The sequence below is a fragment of the Gekko japonicus genome, unplaced genomic scaffold (assembly GCF_001447785.1).
Source record: "Gekko japonicus isolate JY-2015 unplaced genomic scaffold, Gekko_japonicus_V1.1 scaffold221, whole genome shotgun sequence".
In the NCBI taxonomy this organism is placed as follows: Eukaryota; Metazoa; Chordata; class Lepidosauria; order Squamata; family Gekkonidae; genus Gekko; species Gekko japonicus.
In genome coordinates this window covers 93,573-109,792 of record NW_015170281.1, presented here as the reverse complement: position 1 = coordinate 109,792, position 16,220 = coordinate 93,573, and the positions used below count along the sequence as shown (strand labels likewise).

The window sequence follows — 16,220 nt, the reverse complement described above, 5'->3', positions numbered from 1 at the left end:
ATGCTAATGAGATGTGCTGTCATGGGTGTGGCCTAATATGCTAATGAGTTCCTGCTGTTGGGTGTGGCCTATTATGCTAATCAGTTCCTGCTGGGCTTTTTCTACAAAAAGAGCCCTGGAGTTTTCCGGCCATGAATTAACATACCCTAATCTACCCTTTCAAGAAGCACACATGCTGAGGACAGTGCACAATATCTGCCTCCATGTGACAAGGAACATCGGGAGGGATATAAATCTTCTTTGACTGTTAATTCCCAAAACATTGGCGCTCTCAGAAAGGGCACTAATCAGAATGTGGTGGGGGCAGTACTAGCTGTTCTGGGATATGTCCCAAGTAGGACTTCAGCTGAGGCAGACATAGCCTCTGGAACGGTGGGGCCAGGCAAAGAATAAAATGAGATTCTTTATAAAAAATGGGCACTGAAAGCAGATTTCTTAAAATGACGTGGCTCACATTTGGTATTCTTTCCCTCAGTAAAACTCAACTCTCATTGGACTTCCACATCCCACGCTTCACGCTCTCTAGCTACCTACTTGCTACTAACGCGTTCCCTTAATATATACCACAGATGAGTATCTGTGCAGAACTATGTAGACAAAGTCAACTGTGACGAACTGACCTCCAAAAGCAGGATGCTTAGTGCATCAAGTTCAGGGAGCTGGGAGATTAAGGGTTAATGCCTCACTGTGACCCACAGGTTGATAGATAGGCCTCTGCCTGCGTGCACCCCCCCTTCTCTCTGATTGGTCAGAGCCAGCTGAGGAGAGCTTTAAGGACAGCTGAGTGCTGATGAAAACAGTCTTCTCCCTCTTGCTTTGACTCTGGCGTGTCAGAAGCCAGGCAGGTGGAGTTAATGTTTCTGTCAGCGGGAAACCGACAAGTTCACTTGTGAAGTGAAGGGACACAACTCCTTGCTAGGGTTGCCAGCAGTGTTCCCTCTAAGCTGAGTTAGTGTGAGCTAGCTCACAGTCTTTTAGCCTCTGGCTCACACACTTTTGTCTCAGCTCGGGAAGGACGGCTCCAGAGCAGTAGCGAAATCTCTCGCTCACAACTTCCATGCCAGTAGCTCACAAAGTGGAATTTTTGCTCACAACACTCCACAACTTAGAGGGAGCATTGGTTGCCAGGTCCCTTTACCTTGCTGGCAAGGGCCTTTGGGGGGTGTTCTGGGGGGGGGGGGCGGGGATGTCCAGTGTTGCCTGCTGAGTGAGTGTGAGCCAGCTCACAGTTTTTTAGCCCCCGCCTCACACCTTTTTGCCTTCGCTCAGGAAGGAGGGCTCCAGAGCAAACTCAGAGCAATCGCTCGCTCACAACTTTCATGCCAGTAGCTCACAAAGTAGAGTTTTTGCTCACAAGACTCCACAGCTTACAGGGGACATTGGTGATGTCCCACCCTAATGATGTTTTTATGAGAGGCAGTCTGGTGTAGTGGTTAAGTGTGCGGACTCTAATCTGGGAGAACCGGGTTTGATTCCCCACTCCTCCACTTGCACCTGCTGGATGACCTAGGGCAAGCCATAGCTCTGATAAGAGCTGTTCTGGAAAAAAGAGCAGTTTCTGTCAGAGTTCTCTCAGCCCCACCGACCTCACAGGGTGTCTGTTGTGGGGAGGGGGAGGGGAAGGAGTCTGTAAGCCGCTCTGAGACTCCCTTGGGTAGTGAAGGGCGAGGTATAAATCCAATCTCTTCTTATTCTTCTTCTAATGGGAGGGAGAGCAAATCTGATCACTGAAAAGGCTTGCAACTGGCTGCAAGCCTTTTCAGATGGCACCCCATTAAGCAGAGCTTCTGCATGAGATGTTCAAGAGTTACTATTAGACATAAACATAAACTCGCCCTCTGACATTTCATGACTGGCTCTGCCTCCTGCAGCAGCCATTTTGTGGTTGTGTCCAGCACCCTGTGTCAAAATTCCAAAAGTGCCCACATGCTCAAAAAGTTTATACAGTGCCTTCCTTAGACATTTTTGTACCTGAAAAATCAAGATTATTTGTGTCTGCACTCTGCATGTGCATGGAGTAGTGCTTATTTTTAATGATATATGGAACAGGGAGCTATTTAAGACAGGAAAGTCTCTCTCTCTCTTGCATACACAGCCCTCTGAAATTTGCTTTCCAGACTGCTTCCTCTGTACCTGAAAAATCAAGATTATTTGTGTCTGCTCTCTTGCATGTGCATGGAGTAGTGCTTATTTTTTAATGATATATGGAAAAGGGAGCTATTTAAGACAGGAAAGTGTCTCTCTCTGTTGCACACACACACACAGCCCTCTGAAATTTGCTGTCCAGACTGCTTCCTATTGTTTGTGATATGGCCAACTCTATGCAACATGATCACAGAGTCCTTTTTACATCTGCAAGGTTCATTTTCACTGAATAAAGCTTATTCTCCATATGGGTGGCTTAATTTTGTATTAGTCTGGAAAATCTCTAGCTTTTTGCACTAATACAGTCCCAACTCTGCAGCCAGAAAATGCAAAAGCTAGGCCAGTTTGCATCATTCTGGACAACTGTATGCATGCTACTGAAGTGTAGGCTTCCATGACACAACAAACTAGAATAAGTGTTTTCTTTTAAAGTGGAAAATGGCATCTTGAAAGTGATGGGATGCTCCTTGTCATCAAGTCCCACTCTGACAACTGCCACTCATTCCCCAGATAACATTGCACAGAGCCAATGCAGTACGGTGATTAGAGTGTTGGGCTAGGAAAGGAAAGACCGGAGTTCAAATCCTTGCTTAGCCATGCAGCTCACTAGGTAACTGAGCCAATCTTTCTCACCTAACCTACCTCACCAAGGCCTCTTGTGCAGATAATATGGGGGAAAGTGGACCACGTACACCACCTTAAACTAGGGTTGCCGAGTCCCACTCACCTAATAGCAGGGGGAGTCCAGAACGTCAGTAGTCTCCTTGTGTGTGGCACGCGCCACAGTGATATCACCCGGAAGTGACGTCATTGCATCGGACACGTTGGGGGTGGGGCCACAATCATTTGAGGGGAAACCATAGAGTTTTCCCTCAAATGATAGAGCTTCTCCCCCACCACAACGTGCCCAATTCGATGAGGTCACCTCCGGGTGACGTGTTCACACCGAGCATGTCACACACTTTGGGGGTGGGGTCCCCCCCCGGCGGCCCAATCTGAGCCAGCGGGGAACTGGCCTCTCGGGCGGGGGTTTCCCTGCCCCCTGGGGGGACTTGGCAACCCTACCTTAAGCTCTTTAGAGGAAAGGAAAAAGTGTGGTAGATGGGTTGACCGCCTTCCACAGAAATCAAGGACTTGGTTAAACATCAATCATGTTGAATAGTAGATTTACCTAATGAAGAACACTAACTTTAAAACAGCAAGCACACTTTTTATTTGGCCCTGAATACAAGCAGCTCTTGTGCAGCCAGATTTCTTATATGTGAAATACTTAAAATTTTACCCGGTGAGTACATCAGCCAGCTAAAACAGTGAGTACCTCCAGCTAAAACATCATCTCGTTACACTTGGACTTACAGCATGGGAAGCCTCTGAACCCCCAGATCTCCCACTGGATTTTGAAATGGCCATTACACTCCTTAACCAGATAACGTGCATAGACAGATATAAAACCAACTTGTATAAAATATTAGAGAGCATGGAAAAAGAACTGGAAAGCTCACTCTCAGATGCAACGCTCCCTCTAAGCTGTGGAGTCTTGTGAGCAAAAAAACTCTACTTTGTGAGCTGCCGGCATTAAAGTCGTGAGCGAGCCATTTGGCTCCTGGATAAATTAGTCTGCTCTGGAGTCATCCTTCCTGAGCTAAGACAAAAATGTGTTAACTGGAGGCTAAAAACCTGTGAGCTAGCTCACACTAACTCAGCTTAGAGGGAACACTGCTCCGATGTCTTGAGATTTATTAAACCTCCTTCATTGAGTGTGAATTTGAGACTAATGCAACAAAATGGCAGCTTTGTGCTGACTGGTCCTCTCAGCAACTATTTCAGAAACACAGAAACCCGACAAGTTCCTGCTGGCCCAGTAATCGGCCCCAGGGTACTCTAAGCAGCACGATGGGGACTTATCCAAATGTGTCCAGTTTCTGAGCTGAAGTTAATATGAAGATCAGCTTGGATATTTTACATTCTACGTACATTCTGCTATATGCATTTTTACTCCGCATCTTCGGCGAGAAGCCACGGGTTAGCCACGGGTGCGCTACGCCTCCCAGATGTTCCGGTGTGATCGCGCCCAGAAAATCCGCGGGATGATCGTGCCTTCAGTGCAGCAAATGCTCCGCGTGAACGGGGCCTTAGAAAGGCAGCTGTTTTTTTTTTCAAAAGTCTTTTAGCTTCTGCCTATAATATTCCTCAGATGTTTCATGCTGAAGTTGTCTTTGGGCAGAATTCTGTGGCAACTCTTCTCGAGTGCTTCATCCATTCGGTCTTTGGTGGGCACAGAAGATCATGGCAGAGTTAAACCCCAAATGGTTTATAACACATGGATTAAAAAAATAAAACAGTAACATCAGTGCATGTGTTATCTATACAACTCACTTCAGGCAATTCCAAGAGCCTTGTTGAAACCAAGGTAGAATGGATGCAGATAATTCTTTTTTAAAACCCTGCAATTATTATTCTCTTTCATCTGGCTTGAAAATATAATTCATTGTTGGAGAAATCCAATGACTTTTGCTATGCTGAGCTGAAAAAATAATATGTACAAGACTGAAGAAATAACCCCATCCCCAAGAGCTCTTTCCCCAGTCCTTTTCATCTAAAGTTCTCCTGAATCTTGGGTTTTAAAAGAATCCCATTTATTTATGCAGGTTTAAGGACTCCTAGACAACCACTTTTGTGGATTGTAGGAAAGAAAGCTGCTTTCTTGTCTCCCAGCAAGGATCTTAGAATACCGTGAAATGAAAAGCTCAAGGGGCCTCCAGGCCTGATGAAATAAGACTTCTAGGATATCACCTGATGTCAGGCATCTGCTGCTGTATAAACAAGAAGTGAGGTGATGCCACAGCATAGAAAAGGTTTAATAAGGAAGCAGTTCAGGGAGGCTGATTACAGCTGGTTGCTGTTTAGAGACAAGGGGACTGCCCTATGCCAAATGCAGACCTCCCTTCGATGTTATATTTACCACCATTGGGTTTGATTGGCTGTCTCAAGGGATTGTGTCTCCTTCTCCATCCTATGAATGGCATTTCCCTTTGTTGGAAGGGAGCAAATATATTTCAGTAGTTCTGTGGTTATTTCCTATTCAGCCACCAAGTCTACCTGGCATTCTAGTTTCATGTTAAAGTTGTCATGAAATTGGCGGGGCCGCTTTTTACCTATTTCATTAAACAGTAATATAAATCTATACACTACAATCAAAATACAACCAATTAGCCCTAGATTAAAATGGGGCAGCTAAGCTCACTTCATTAAAAGAGCTGTAAAAAATTTTTTAAACAATCCTAAGATCCTAGAATACTCGTGAGAAAGGGAAATTTGTATTATAACTTCCTACCTAAAAGCTGCACCACCCAGTATCTAATGATATATAAGGCTTGCTCGGTTCTCCCTATTTATACATTTTTTAAAGTATGTAATGTAGCAAATATAGATAGTAAGAGGCAGAACTATTATCTCGTCCTCCCGGTTCCACCATACCTCCCACCAAAGCCAATAAATCTTCCATCTGGCTTGAAGAGAAAAGAGAGAGAGAGAAGGACTAAGCAGGAGAAAGGATGTTTCAGAAACAGTAAATTATGGTCCCGTTCACACGGCGAATTTGCCATGGGAGAGCCACGGGTGGTGGGCGGATTATCAGGGCGCAATCATGCCACAACATCTGGCAAGTGGAGCGCACCCGTAGCATACCGCCAAAAAAGCGCAATAAAAAACCAGTACCTTGTATGTAGTGGCAAACAGTTTGCCACGGGCTGCCTCCGGACTCCTGCAGTGTGATTGCCCCGGCCCCTCGTTAATGGGCAGGCGGGGAGGACAGGACCCGTGGTTTGCCGCCAACACTTCGGATCACATTCTGGTGGCTCTAATTGCACCGGAGCAATTAGCCACGCCTCCCCCCGTGTTATCCAGCCCATGTGACCGGGGCCTATCTATGGTTGGGGTCCTAACTAAACACTGTGAATGAATAGCTTATCAGAGCTTCTCACTTATAAAAAGAGAAAAAGGACTTTTTTTCCTTTCTCCCCCCTTACCCAAAGGGAGGGGGGGAAAGTTAAAAACAAGATAAAAGTAAAATCTATTTAAAACTAAAACTAAAACCAATTTAAATCAGCTAAAGCAGTACTCCCCCATGGCAGACCACAGTCTGTAAACGCCTGGTCACACGCGGCCGGAACCCAGAAGTCCACTACCTGCCATTCTAAGATCCTAGTGGGTTCATTTGTGACTCAACAAAGTTTTCAGGATTAGGAAGACTGAAGCACTGGAAGGTAGTTCCTCAAGAGGTGGTCCCCCCCCCTTTTTTTAAATCTTGAAATGTCCAAAGTTTTTCTTCTTCACTGTGGAAACTAAAGAATCTTAGAAACTACCTAGAAATTTGAGGATGGGACTCTGAGGGGGAAGGAGCATAAATCAATCTGAAACAGTAAAAAAAAAATTGTCTGTTGTTAAATCTCTTAGTTTATATAATGCATTTCTATCCTGCCTCTCTCCCAAAGGCCCTGAGGAATATTACAATTTTTTTTAAAATGGAGAAAACAAATTTAAAACATAGAAGCCAGAATTTAAAACAAAACTAAAAATGTAGAGAACAATCCTGAAACCAATTTGGTTGATCTAGTTCCACATAAAAATTACTTTTAAGTAATTCAGCCTTGCAGTGGTGGTGCTCAAAAGCCCTCACATCCTCAGGGAGCCCATTCCACAGTGCAGGTGCTACCACTTAGGTCCTTTCCACACTTGGATCTCATCGTTGGTTTTATCAGAGTTCAACTTGCAACACAATACTTTGCATTTATCCATGGTTACAACAGCATCCGTTTATCCTGGGACAAGTATGGGGCAAAACCGGGGAGACCTGAATGTAATGTGGAAACAGAAAAATTATTGTTGTTGTTGTTCAGTCGCACAGTCGAGTCTGACTCTTCGTGACCCCATGGACCACATCACGCCAGGCCCTCCTGTCTTCCGTTGTCCTCCGGAGTTTGCATAATTTCATGTTCGTTGCCTCGACAACACTATCTAACCATCTCATCCTTTGCCGTCCCCTTCTTCGTTGACCTTCAGTCTTTCCCAGCATCAGGGTCTTCTCCAGTGAGTGCTCCCTTTTCATTTGGTGGCCAAAGTATTTGAGCTTCAGCTTCAGTATCTAGCCTTCCAGGGAACAGTCAGGGTTGATTTCTTTTAGGATTGACTGATTTGATCTCCTTGCAGTCCAGGGGACTCTCAAGGGTCTTCTCCAGCACTATAATTCAAAAAAATCGATTCTTCGACACTCGGCCTTCCTTATAGTCCAACTCTCGCAGCCATACAGTACTACTGGTAATACCATTGCTTTGACCATGCGGACCTTTGTTGGCAGGGTGAAGTCTCTACTTTTTATTATGCTGTTTAGGTTTGCCATCGCTTTCCTCCCAAGGAGCAGGCGCCATTTAATTTCATGGCTGCAGTCACCGTCTGCAGTGATCTTGGATCCCAGGAACGTGAAGTCTGTCACTGCTTCCACGACTTCTCCTTCTATATGCCAAGGAGTGACGGGGCCAGATGCCATGATCTTAGTATTTTTGATGTTGAGTGTCAAGCCAACCTTTGTGCTCTCCTCTTTGACCCTCAGCAAGAGGCTCTTTAGGTCAAAATACCCTGAGATAATTACAAGGGTGAACTTGAGTGTCGTGTAGAATGTTAAAAATATCCCAAGATAATTACGGGGGTGAACTCAAGTGTAGTGTAGAATGTAAGTTCGGGGACAGGGTTGAAACAGGATTTAAGGTCTAGTGTGGAATCACCCATAAAAAGCCCCAGCCTGGGCAGCTGAAGTGCAAACTTGCCAAACACCAATTCTTACAAAGCAAATGGATCGATTACTGTCTATGTTTTCGCTTATATGTATCTACATATTTTTACAGTGCGGCCCTGCTCAGAGTTGTACCCTCCCAGGGGTCATTTTGTAGAAAAAGAGGTGCAGGAGCGCATTAGCATAGCTCATTAGCATAACTTATTTGCATATGCCACACCCCCTGACATCGCCGGAAGTGTGTCAGAAAGCAACACCCACCACTCAGGCTCCACAGGACTGTTTTGGAGTGCTAGCTATTGGGGGGGGGGGGAACGTGCAGATCTGTCCTTGCAGAGGAGGGAGAGCTTGTACCTGAATAAAACCTGGTCTTAAAGGTGCCACTGGACTATTTTGGACCGGGGGGCAGTGGAGGCTCTGCAGTTTACCTGGCTGCTTCTTGCTCTGACTGAGGGCTGCTGGGAGCAGGGGGTGGGGCTTGTTGCATGAGCTCTTTACTGCCGGAGCTCCGCTCCTGTGTGCTCCTGCAGGAAATGACCCCTGCACCCTCCTAAGCCCACTGACTACAGTGGCCATAGAAGCGTGTAACTCTGATTAGGACTGCACTGTTCGTGTAGATTCATATGAAATGGCTAATGTGGAGATACCGCTGCCAAGTGAGACATCACTTCAGGTGATGCTCTGAACATAGTATCAGATGATCTGTTGCTAACAGGAAGTGTGACTTCCCCGACATGCAAGGCGATGATGGTAATGGGAAGAAGAGAGGTAGGTTCAGCTGGACAGCCAGAGAATGGGCTGTCGTTGCATCAGCTATCAGTCAGTAAACAGATGCTGCCAGAAAAGGATCCACATGATTTTCACAGTTTGCAGAATCCAGTTTATCTTGGCAGAATCTTTATTGTTTTTACGCAGGTCATATACAAACACTCCAATCTGTGAGGCTTAAATTCTCTTTGAGACCCTCTCGAAGGTTCTTTATGACAGCTGTTGGTTGCAGTTATGTGGGAGGCTTTGTAACGTGAATGAGCGTTTTGGCCAATGTGACTTTTCTGTCCGCACTACAAACTACATTGAAGCAAGGGTTGCTTCGGACACCATGTGTGAGAACGCCCTGAGTTCTTCCTCCTCACTGTGTTTTCTCTGAAGGAAAACAAACTGACGATCCCCTTGCTTCCATCCTGCAGGAAAGCTTGCTTGGGGAGAAACGTAACTCATCAGTGGAATCAACTGAGGTCAACCTCATGACCTTTGCACAGATGTGTAACCATCAGAGTCTAGTGCAAACTTCAGCCCACAATCATAGATGCTGCATTTAAAAAAGAAAGAAAGAAAAGCCAAGCCTTTCCCACAGCTTGTAGAACCTGGAGGATCTAAATTAGAGCAGGCAGTAATAAAATGCATATGACTTGATTTTGTGCTAGAAGAGTCCCAGGCCAACCTGCAGAATCTGACAGCTTCCAACAGAGTTTTACAACGGGGGGGGGGGGGGGGAAATTACTTATGTGTGCAATGAAGGGGTGTGTGAGATGGCTGCACCAATAAAGCCCGGGCTGCTGTTGGGCATCAAGGCTTCTTCTCTTGTCAAATTAATGGGGACCAATGGCAGAGCTCAGCTGACACTGCAGGCATAAATCACGGGAAGGAGCAGGAGGGAATGAGAACAAGGCTTTTCTTTCTATTTAGTAATTTATCAAGGGAAGTGGCACATTAATAAACAGATCTCCCTTGAGGTGTCGGAGTAACAGAGACAAATATGGCTGTCAAACCCAGCCTGCTTCTTCTTCTTAGCTAGATAGGAGATGGGACATAGAGGAAACTCTGAGTTTGTGTGTGTGTGTGTGTAAATGTAACAGATACTGCAATAGCATTTTGATATTCTGATCAAGACCAGGGCTCTTGGACACAACATGCTGCAGAATTCCTCAGTAGCCAAACCACTGTGCCCGAAAGACCTTCACACAAAGGTTTTGCAAGAGGGCACCCATGGTGTGATCTCGCCAGTGCGTGGCATTCCCCTCCAGTCCCTCGTTTACCCGCTGGCGCCGAGGGAAGGACCCGTGGTGTGCTGCCGGCGTGTCTGATCACGTAATCACGGATCAAACTGTGCCGGGGCAATTAGCCACGCCTTCCCCCCGCGATATCCAGCCTGTGTGCCCGGGGCCACACGAAGGTTTTGCAAGGGGGGCAGAGATGCATAAGATATCTCCAGGCTCTACAGTATAAGCTTCCCCAGATGCTTGTACTGCTGTATTGTTGGCCCCCCTCCTGTTCCCGACTGCCGACATCCCACTTGGAGGAAATCTCCTGAAATTACAGCTGGTCTCCGGACTTTAGAGATCAGTTCTCCTGGAGGGAATGGCATCTTCAGAGGGTGGACCGCATGGCATTATATCTTGCTGAGGTCCCTCCCCACCCCAAGCCCCATCCTTTCCAGGTACCACAGTTAAATCTCCAAGAATTTCCAGCTTGGAGCTGGCAACCCTGCTCCCCACAGTCCATGTCACAGATGGAAGCAGTCGCGGCATTAACGACATCACACTGGCACCAGCTATGCAACATACATGACTATATTTGCAACACGCGCTCAGGAATCCCCAAATGAAGCTTCCTACAGATATAGTTTAGCTCCTACATGTTGGACCACATCTACAGGTAGACTCTGTGGACTTGTGCACTGTGGTTTGAATCCCATTGGAAACTGTCCCTAACAAAAGAAGGGACAATTTTGGTTGAGCCCTCCTTCCCGCTGCAAACTTCTAACTCACCCCTCTTGCTGTTTTTGTGGGGCATATTGGGGCACATTTTGGGCTGCAGCGGTAGGTAAGGAAATCTCACTCTATTGACAAAAATCCGTTCCATCAACCAAGATTTTTACCACAGGACCATGCCCCGTGTATCCATCTGCTAGTGAGTCCCATGTAACTAGGATTCCTCTTTATTCATACACCTAATCATCAAGTGTTTTGATGGCCCCTTGAATATTCAAATCAATCACGTTATATCTTACTTAGCTAGATTGTAACTATCAGTTTGCCTTCCCCCCCCCCCTTTTACATATTGAGACTGAAGTCCAGTTGCAAAAAAATGCAGAATGTTGTAAAGGTAAAGGTTTTCCTTGCTCGAAAGCCAGTCGAATCCGACTCTAGGGGGCGGTGCTCATCTCCATTTCCAAGCCGAAGAGCCAGCTCTGTCCGAAGATGTTTCCGTGGACATGTGGCCGGCATGACTAGATGCCGAGGTGCACGGAACGCTGTTACCTTCCCACCAAAGTGGTACCTATTTATCTACTTGCAATTTCTTGCTTTCAAACTGCTAGGTTGGCAGGAGCTGGGGCCAGAGACAGGAGCTCACTCCGTCACGCAGCAGTAGGGTCTCGAACTGCCAAACTACAGACCTTCCAGCCCGCAGCTCAGCATCTTAACCTCTGAGCCACCACAGCTGTGCAGAATGTTGTACTAAACACAAGATTCTACTTACTGAGATATCAACTAGGTAAAGCAAGTATTTAGCCTTCTGGCTGTAAATGTAGGCTTGTCAGTGTGCAGGCAATGATGGCTGAAACATTCACAGCCAGATGGGGACTCAGTAGAATTCCCAGCGGTCAAGACATCAGTGAGCACCCTATTTCCCTACCTCTTGACTAGAAGGATTAGAATAAACTGTGTAAAAAGGCAAATTTACTGAATGCTCATAATGTATACATGAGCAGAATTTGGATTGCTAATGGGTGCAGAATTCTGATTTTTTTTTATAGTATAAAGTTTAAACGTTGTATACTTTTACTTCTGCTAATTATATGAATAGACAGAGGATGATAATGTTTTAAAACTAGCAGCTGCAAAAGTTCACTTTTACAATGCAATCATTTGAGAGTTAGTGCTTTAGAACAAGCTAGTTTTGTCTAGTACAGATTGAGAGTTTAAGGAAAAGGCTTATTTGTTACCTGTAGCAAGTAACTGCAGAGTTGTGTCTAGAAAAAGCACTCGTCCACAGATTCAGTTGCTGTTGTTTAAAATGCATCACTTTCCCAACTGAATTTCTACCAAGCTACGTGGAATTTCTATCAATATAGATAGCTGCTTAAATTGGAAAATTTCAGAAAACAAACCCTAATCCTTCAGGCAGAGCAATCCTAAACAGGTCTGCTTAGAATTATGTCCCATTGGATCTCACAGCCAGGAATGTATTCTTAGGATTGCAGCTTTGGACTTATAAAATAGCTTCTTCCTTGATATAACATTAGACTAGCATGCTCATATAAAATAATGTGGGTAGTGTTAATAGAGAAGAGGAAAGTCTTTTGCATTCAAGTGTTCCATCAATAACACTTCTTTTAAATCTCTTGACAACTGCAGTCATGCCTTACGGGCTAACAGTTGCTGATACAGTGTGGGATATACAGGTTACACCTGAGTAGCTTCTGTGCACCAGCTTGTGTGAGCTGCTATGTGCCCCCTCCCCTCTTTTAAATTGTAAGTTAATTTAATGGTGGTGAAAGGCTTTGATTGACAACTGCCGAATGAAGGTCTTCATTTATCCCACAGAAGAGCTATCGTCTTTCTTCGGTAAACATAACCCCTCCCTACAACATGAATTGCCCCGGCCCTTAGAAAATCCCATTCTGCGGATCAAAACATAGGGCAGGTTTCTATTATTTGAAATAAGCAGGCAAACCAATAACCAGTTAAGCTAGACCAAATCTTCCCTTTAACGAGAAAAGCAAACAACAGAACTATTTCAACAGATCCGGAGATTGGAAACACTTCGGAACAAGAAAGCGCAGCTCGGAAAATCTACAACAAACAGAACTATTAATTAAATACCAAAGTCTCATGAAGTCAACTGAGACCCAAAATGAAGGGTTTAAACTATTACTTCACTTATTCTCAAAACAGGGTAGTTCTTTGACGACTGCTAAACAGCCCCTGTGAGAACAGTCGACTGGCACATTGCCTGCTTTACAAATTATTCAGTTTGGTGGAGAGCCAGTTTGGTGTAGTGGTTAAGTGCGCGGACTTTAATCTGGGAGAACGGGGTTTGATTCCCCACTCCTTCACTTGCACCTGGCTGGATGACCTTGGGCAAGCCGTAGCTCTGATAAGAGCTGTTCTTGAAAAAGAGCAGTTTCTGTCAAGAGCTCTCTCAGCCCCACCTACTACCTCACAGGGTGTCTGTTGTGGGGAGGGGAAGGGAAAGTATTTTGTAAGCCGCTCTGAGACACCTTCGGGTAGTGAAGGGCGGGGTATAGTGAAGGGGGGTCTTCTTCTCTTCTTCATGACTGCTACCAACTTTAAGATGATTAAATCCTGGGTTCATACCTGACAAGCAGGCCTTCGGACTCGGCCCAAGAGATTTTTTCCCCTTTAGCATCTGCATTGGAGGGTTCCCCTTTGGCCTATACCCTTGCCTCTGCAAGAGCCTAGTTAGCTTCATAAGGAAGCGCGAGAAGTGGCTACAGGAAGAGGCGTGAGCCCTGTCCTCATGCACGTGCACTTACTAGCTCAGATTCATACCATACCAGACGTGGACTGGGACAGGAGACTTGACTTCACTTTACTTTTCAACTAAGGCATAATATAAACATGTTTGGCTCCTTTGGTGCTGGTTACTGCTAAAGCTAACTCTTTCTTTGAGCAAGCTCTTGAGAGTTCCATTCGGCCTGCATTTCTTCATTCCATATTGACTTGCCTGTCTCGGGGGGGCAAGGCAAGATTTAATACTGATCCAGCAGCGACATCATGGCCATTTTATATGGAGCCATGCAGAGGCTCGGTAGGCCAGCATGCTTATATCCTTACTGTAATTTTGGGAGGGAGGGAGGCGGTGGCAGCGGCATGATGCTGAGAATTAGCAGCTTGGTTAAGACCACCCAATGAGTTCATGAATTAGATCAAACATGAACAAGAGAGTATCTTGCTGGGAAGTCATTCTACCAACCACTGTGCAACACTGGGCCCAGCTAGGGTTTCCAGGTCTCTCAGACCTGCCGGGGGGGGGGGGGTGAACCTACCAGGAGCGGGGAAGAACGCTGAAAATAAACATGACGTGCCTACATGACCAGAAGTGATGCAGGCACACGGGGGGGGGCAGTGTTCTGGTTTTGGGTAAAACTCTATGGTAGAATTAGCTTCTACCATAGAGTTTCACCCAAAAACCAGAGTGTTGAGAGCCTTGCCCCCCCCTCCAACGTCCCCGATGTGCCTATGTCTCATCTGGGTCATGGAGGCATGTTGCGTTTAATTTTGGCATTCTTCCTTGTTTGGGGGGGGTAATTCCCCCCCGGCCAGCTGGCCGGCAGCTGTAAGGTGGGACCCGAAAGCAGGGGACCCCCGCCAGGGGGGTTTGGCATCTCTAGTCCCAGCACTTGGATATGTTCAGGGGAGTTGACTTGGATATTGCTATTGCAATAAAGTGTGAGAACACCTAATCCATCCGGTGCTCCTCTTGGTCCTTCATCACAGATCAGGAGCTATCTTGCAGACATATGAATCTATGAAGCTGACTTATAGTGAGTCAGACCTTGGTCCATCTGGCTCAGTACTGTCTTCTCTGACTAACAGCAGCTCGCTAGCATCTCAGGCCAAAAGAAGAGTCTTTCCTTTTCCATAAAAAACATACCAAGTGGATGCTTCTCCCAACCACTACGAGATAACAGAAAATTTATAATTTCCTTTCATTATGTTACCTGTTTTATTCAAACCAAAGCCCTGTTCCTTTATTTCCTTTCATACAGTCTCAAGATTCTCCAGTCCAAGGGTGACGCCAAGATTAAGTCGAAAGCGAGCATTTTCCATATCCCCATTGTCTGATGCCAGCATTGATCTTCAGACAATGATTCGGACTTCCCCAAATTCCTTGGTGGCCTATATAAATAACTCCCGAAGTAGTTCTGCAGCAAGTGGATCTTATGGGCATTTATCGGCAGGGGCAATAAGGTAAAGTAGAAGCAGAACTGAACGTCCGTTTACAGAGTTTTGTGATCTCTCGCCAACAATGTTTGTCAGAACAACAATCATAAAAAATGGACACCCTGAAGGAAAAGTTATGTGCAGGATTTAATTACTTTATGTAGCATGCCTACATGTAGATGAAATCACTCCTTGATTTCATACGTGCAAAAGGGTTCATTACATCTAGTATGTTTCTTTCACCCTGTGACGATGCTTTGGTAGCACATACAGGTTTTTGTTGTTTCTTTACTGTATCTGCCATGGGGAAATGTTTAATCAAAGAGGGCTATGGTGTGTTGGGGGGGGGGGATTTCTCCACAGAAAGTATTCCTACAAAATGCATGGCAATATGAGCATCTTTCCCCCTTTTAAAAAGTCCTGGTGCCCAACCCCCCACCTGTTTTCTTTACTACATAGAACTCTGCTGTTTAATAATTACATTCTTTACAACTACTGCTGTAATGTAATTAGTGGTATGAGTCTTACAGCCCTTGGAAATATGGGTAAACTAGGAGCAAGGCTCGTTGTGGGAAGAAATACAACAAGCTCTAGAAGGAAGCTCCAGATGAGTGTCCCGACTGTGGCTGCTGGAGCGGCAGAGGGAAGGGGAAAATAGAGGGAGGCAAGCCATGTTTATTTCCTTCTGCTTAGCTATAAGGCAGGGCTGTCTCAAGTCATTTTGCTGCCCCAAGTGGGTACTATGGGAGGACAGCCTCATGGTAACAGGTATGGTTCCCTCCACCCCTGACTTATGTTGATTTGGGGTTATGCAGTGGCAGCTAAGGTAGAAAAGCACCTCCTCCTATGCCATGTATTCTGGGTTCCAAGGGCCTGGAAAGCGGTTCCATAGCCAGTTACAGGGTTGCCAACTCTGGGTTGGGAAATACCTGTAGATTTGAGGGGTAGCTTGTGGGGAGGGCAGGGTTTGGGGTGTGTAGGAACCTCAGCAGGGTATAATTCCATAGAGTCCATTGCCCAAAGCAACCATTTTCTCCAGGAGAACTGATCTTGGAGATCTCCAGGTGCTGCCTGGAGGCTGGCAATACTAAAGGGAGGGCCAGACCTGTAGATTTGAGAGGTAGAGCCTGGGGAGGGCAGGGTTTGGGGTACGGAGGGACCTCAGCAGGGTACAATTACATAGAGTCCATTTCCCAAAGCAACCATTTTCTCCAGGAGAACTGATCTTGGAGATCTCCAGGTGCTGCCTAGAGGCTGGCAATACTAAAGGGAGGGCCAGACATGTAGATTTGAGAGGTAGAGCCTGGGGAGGGGAGGGTTTGGGGTGCGGAGGGACCTCAGCAGGGTGCAATTCCATAGAGTCCATTGCCCAAAGC

General features: G+C 45.9%; 1 protein-coding gene across 1 annotated transcript in view; it reads left to right on the top strand.

Annotated features, from left to right (window-relative positions):
* GLI2 (GLI family zinc finger 2) overlaps positions 1 to 16,220 on the top strand; it is a 72,291-nt gene that overhangs the window by 6,734 nt on the left and 49,337 nt on the right. Inside the window, exon 3 of the mRNA XM_015417783.1 lies at positions 14,670 to 14,871. Within this exon, the coding sequence (XP_015273269.1) occupies positions 14,670 to 14,871 (202 nt within the window). The remainder of the gene's footprint in view (positions 1 to 14,669; positions 14,872 to 16,220) is intronic.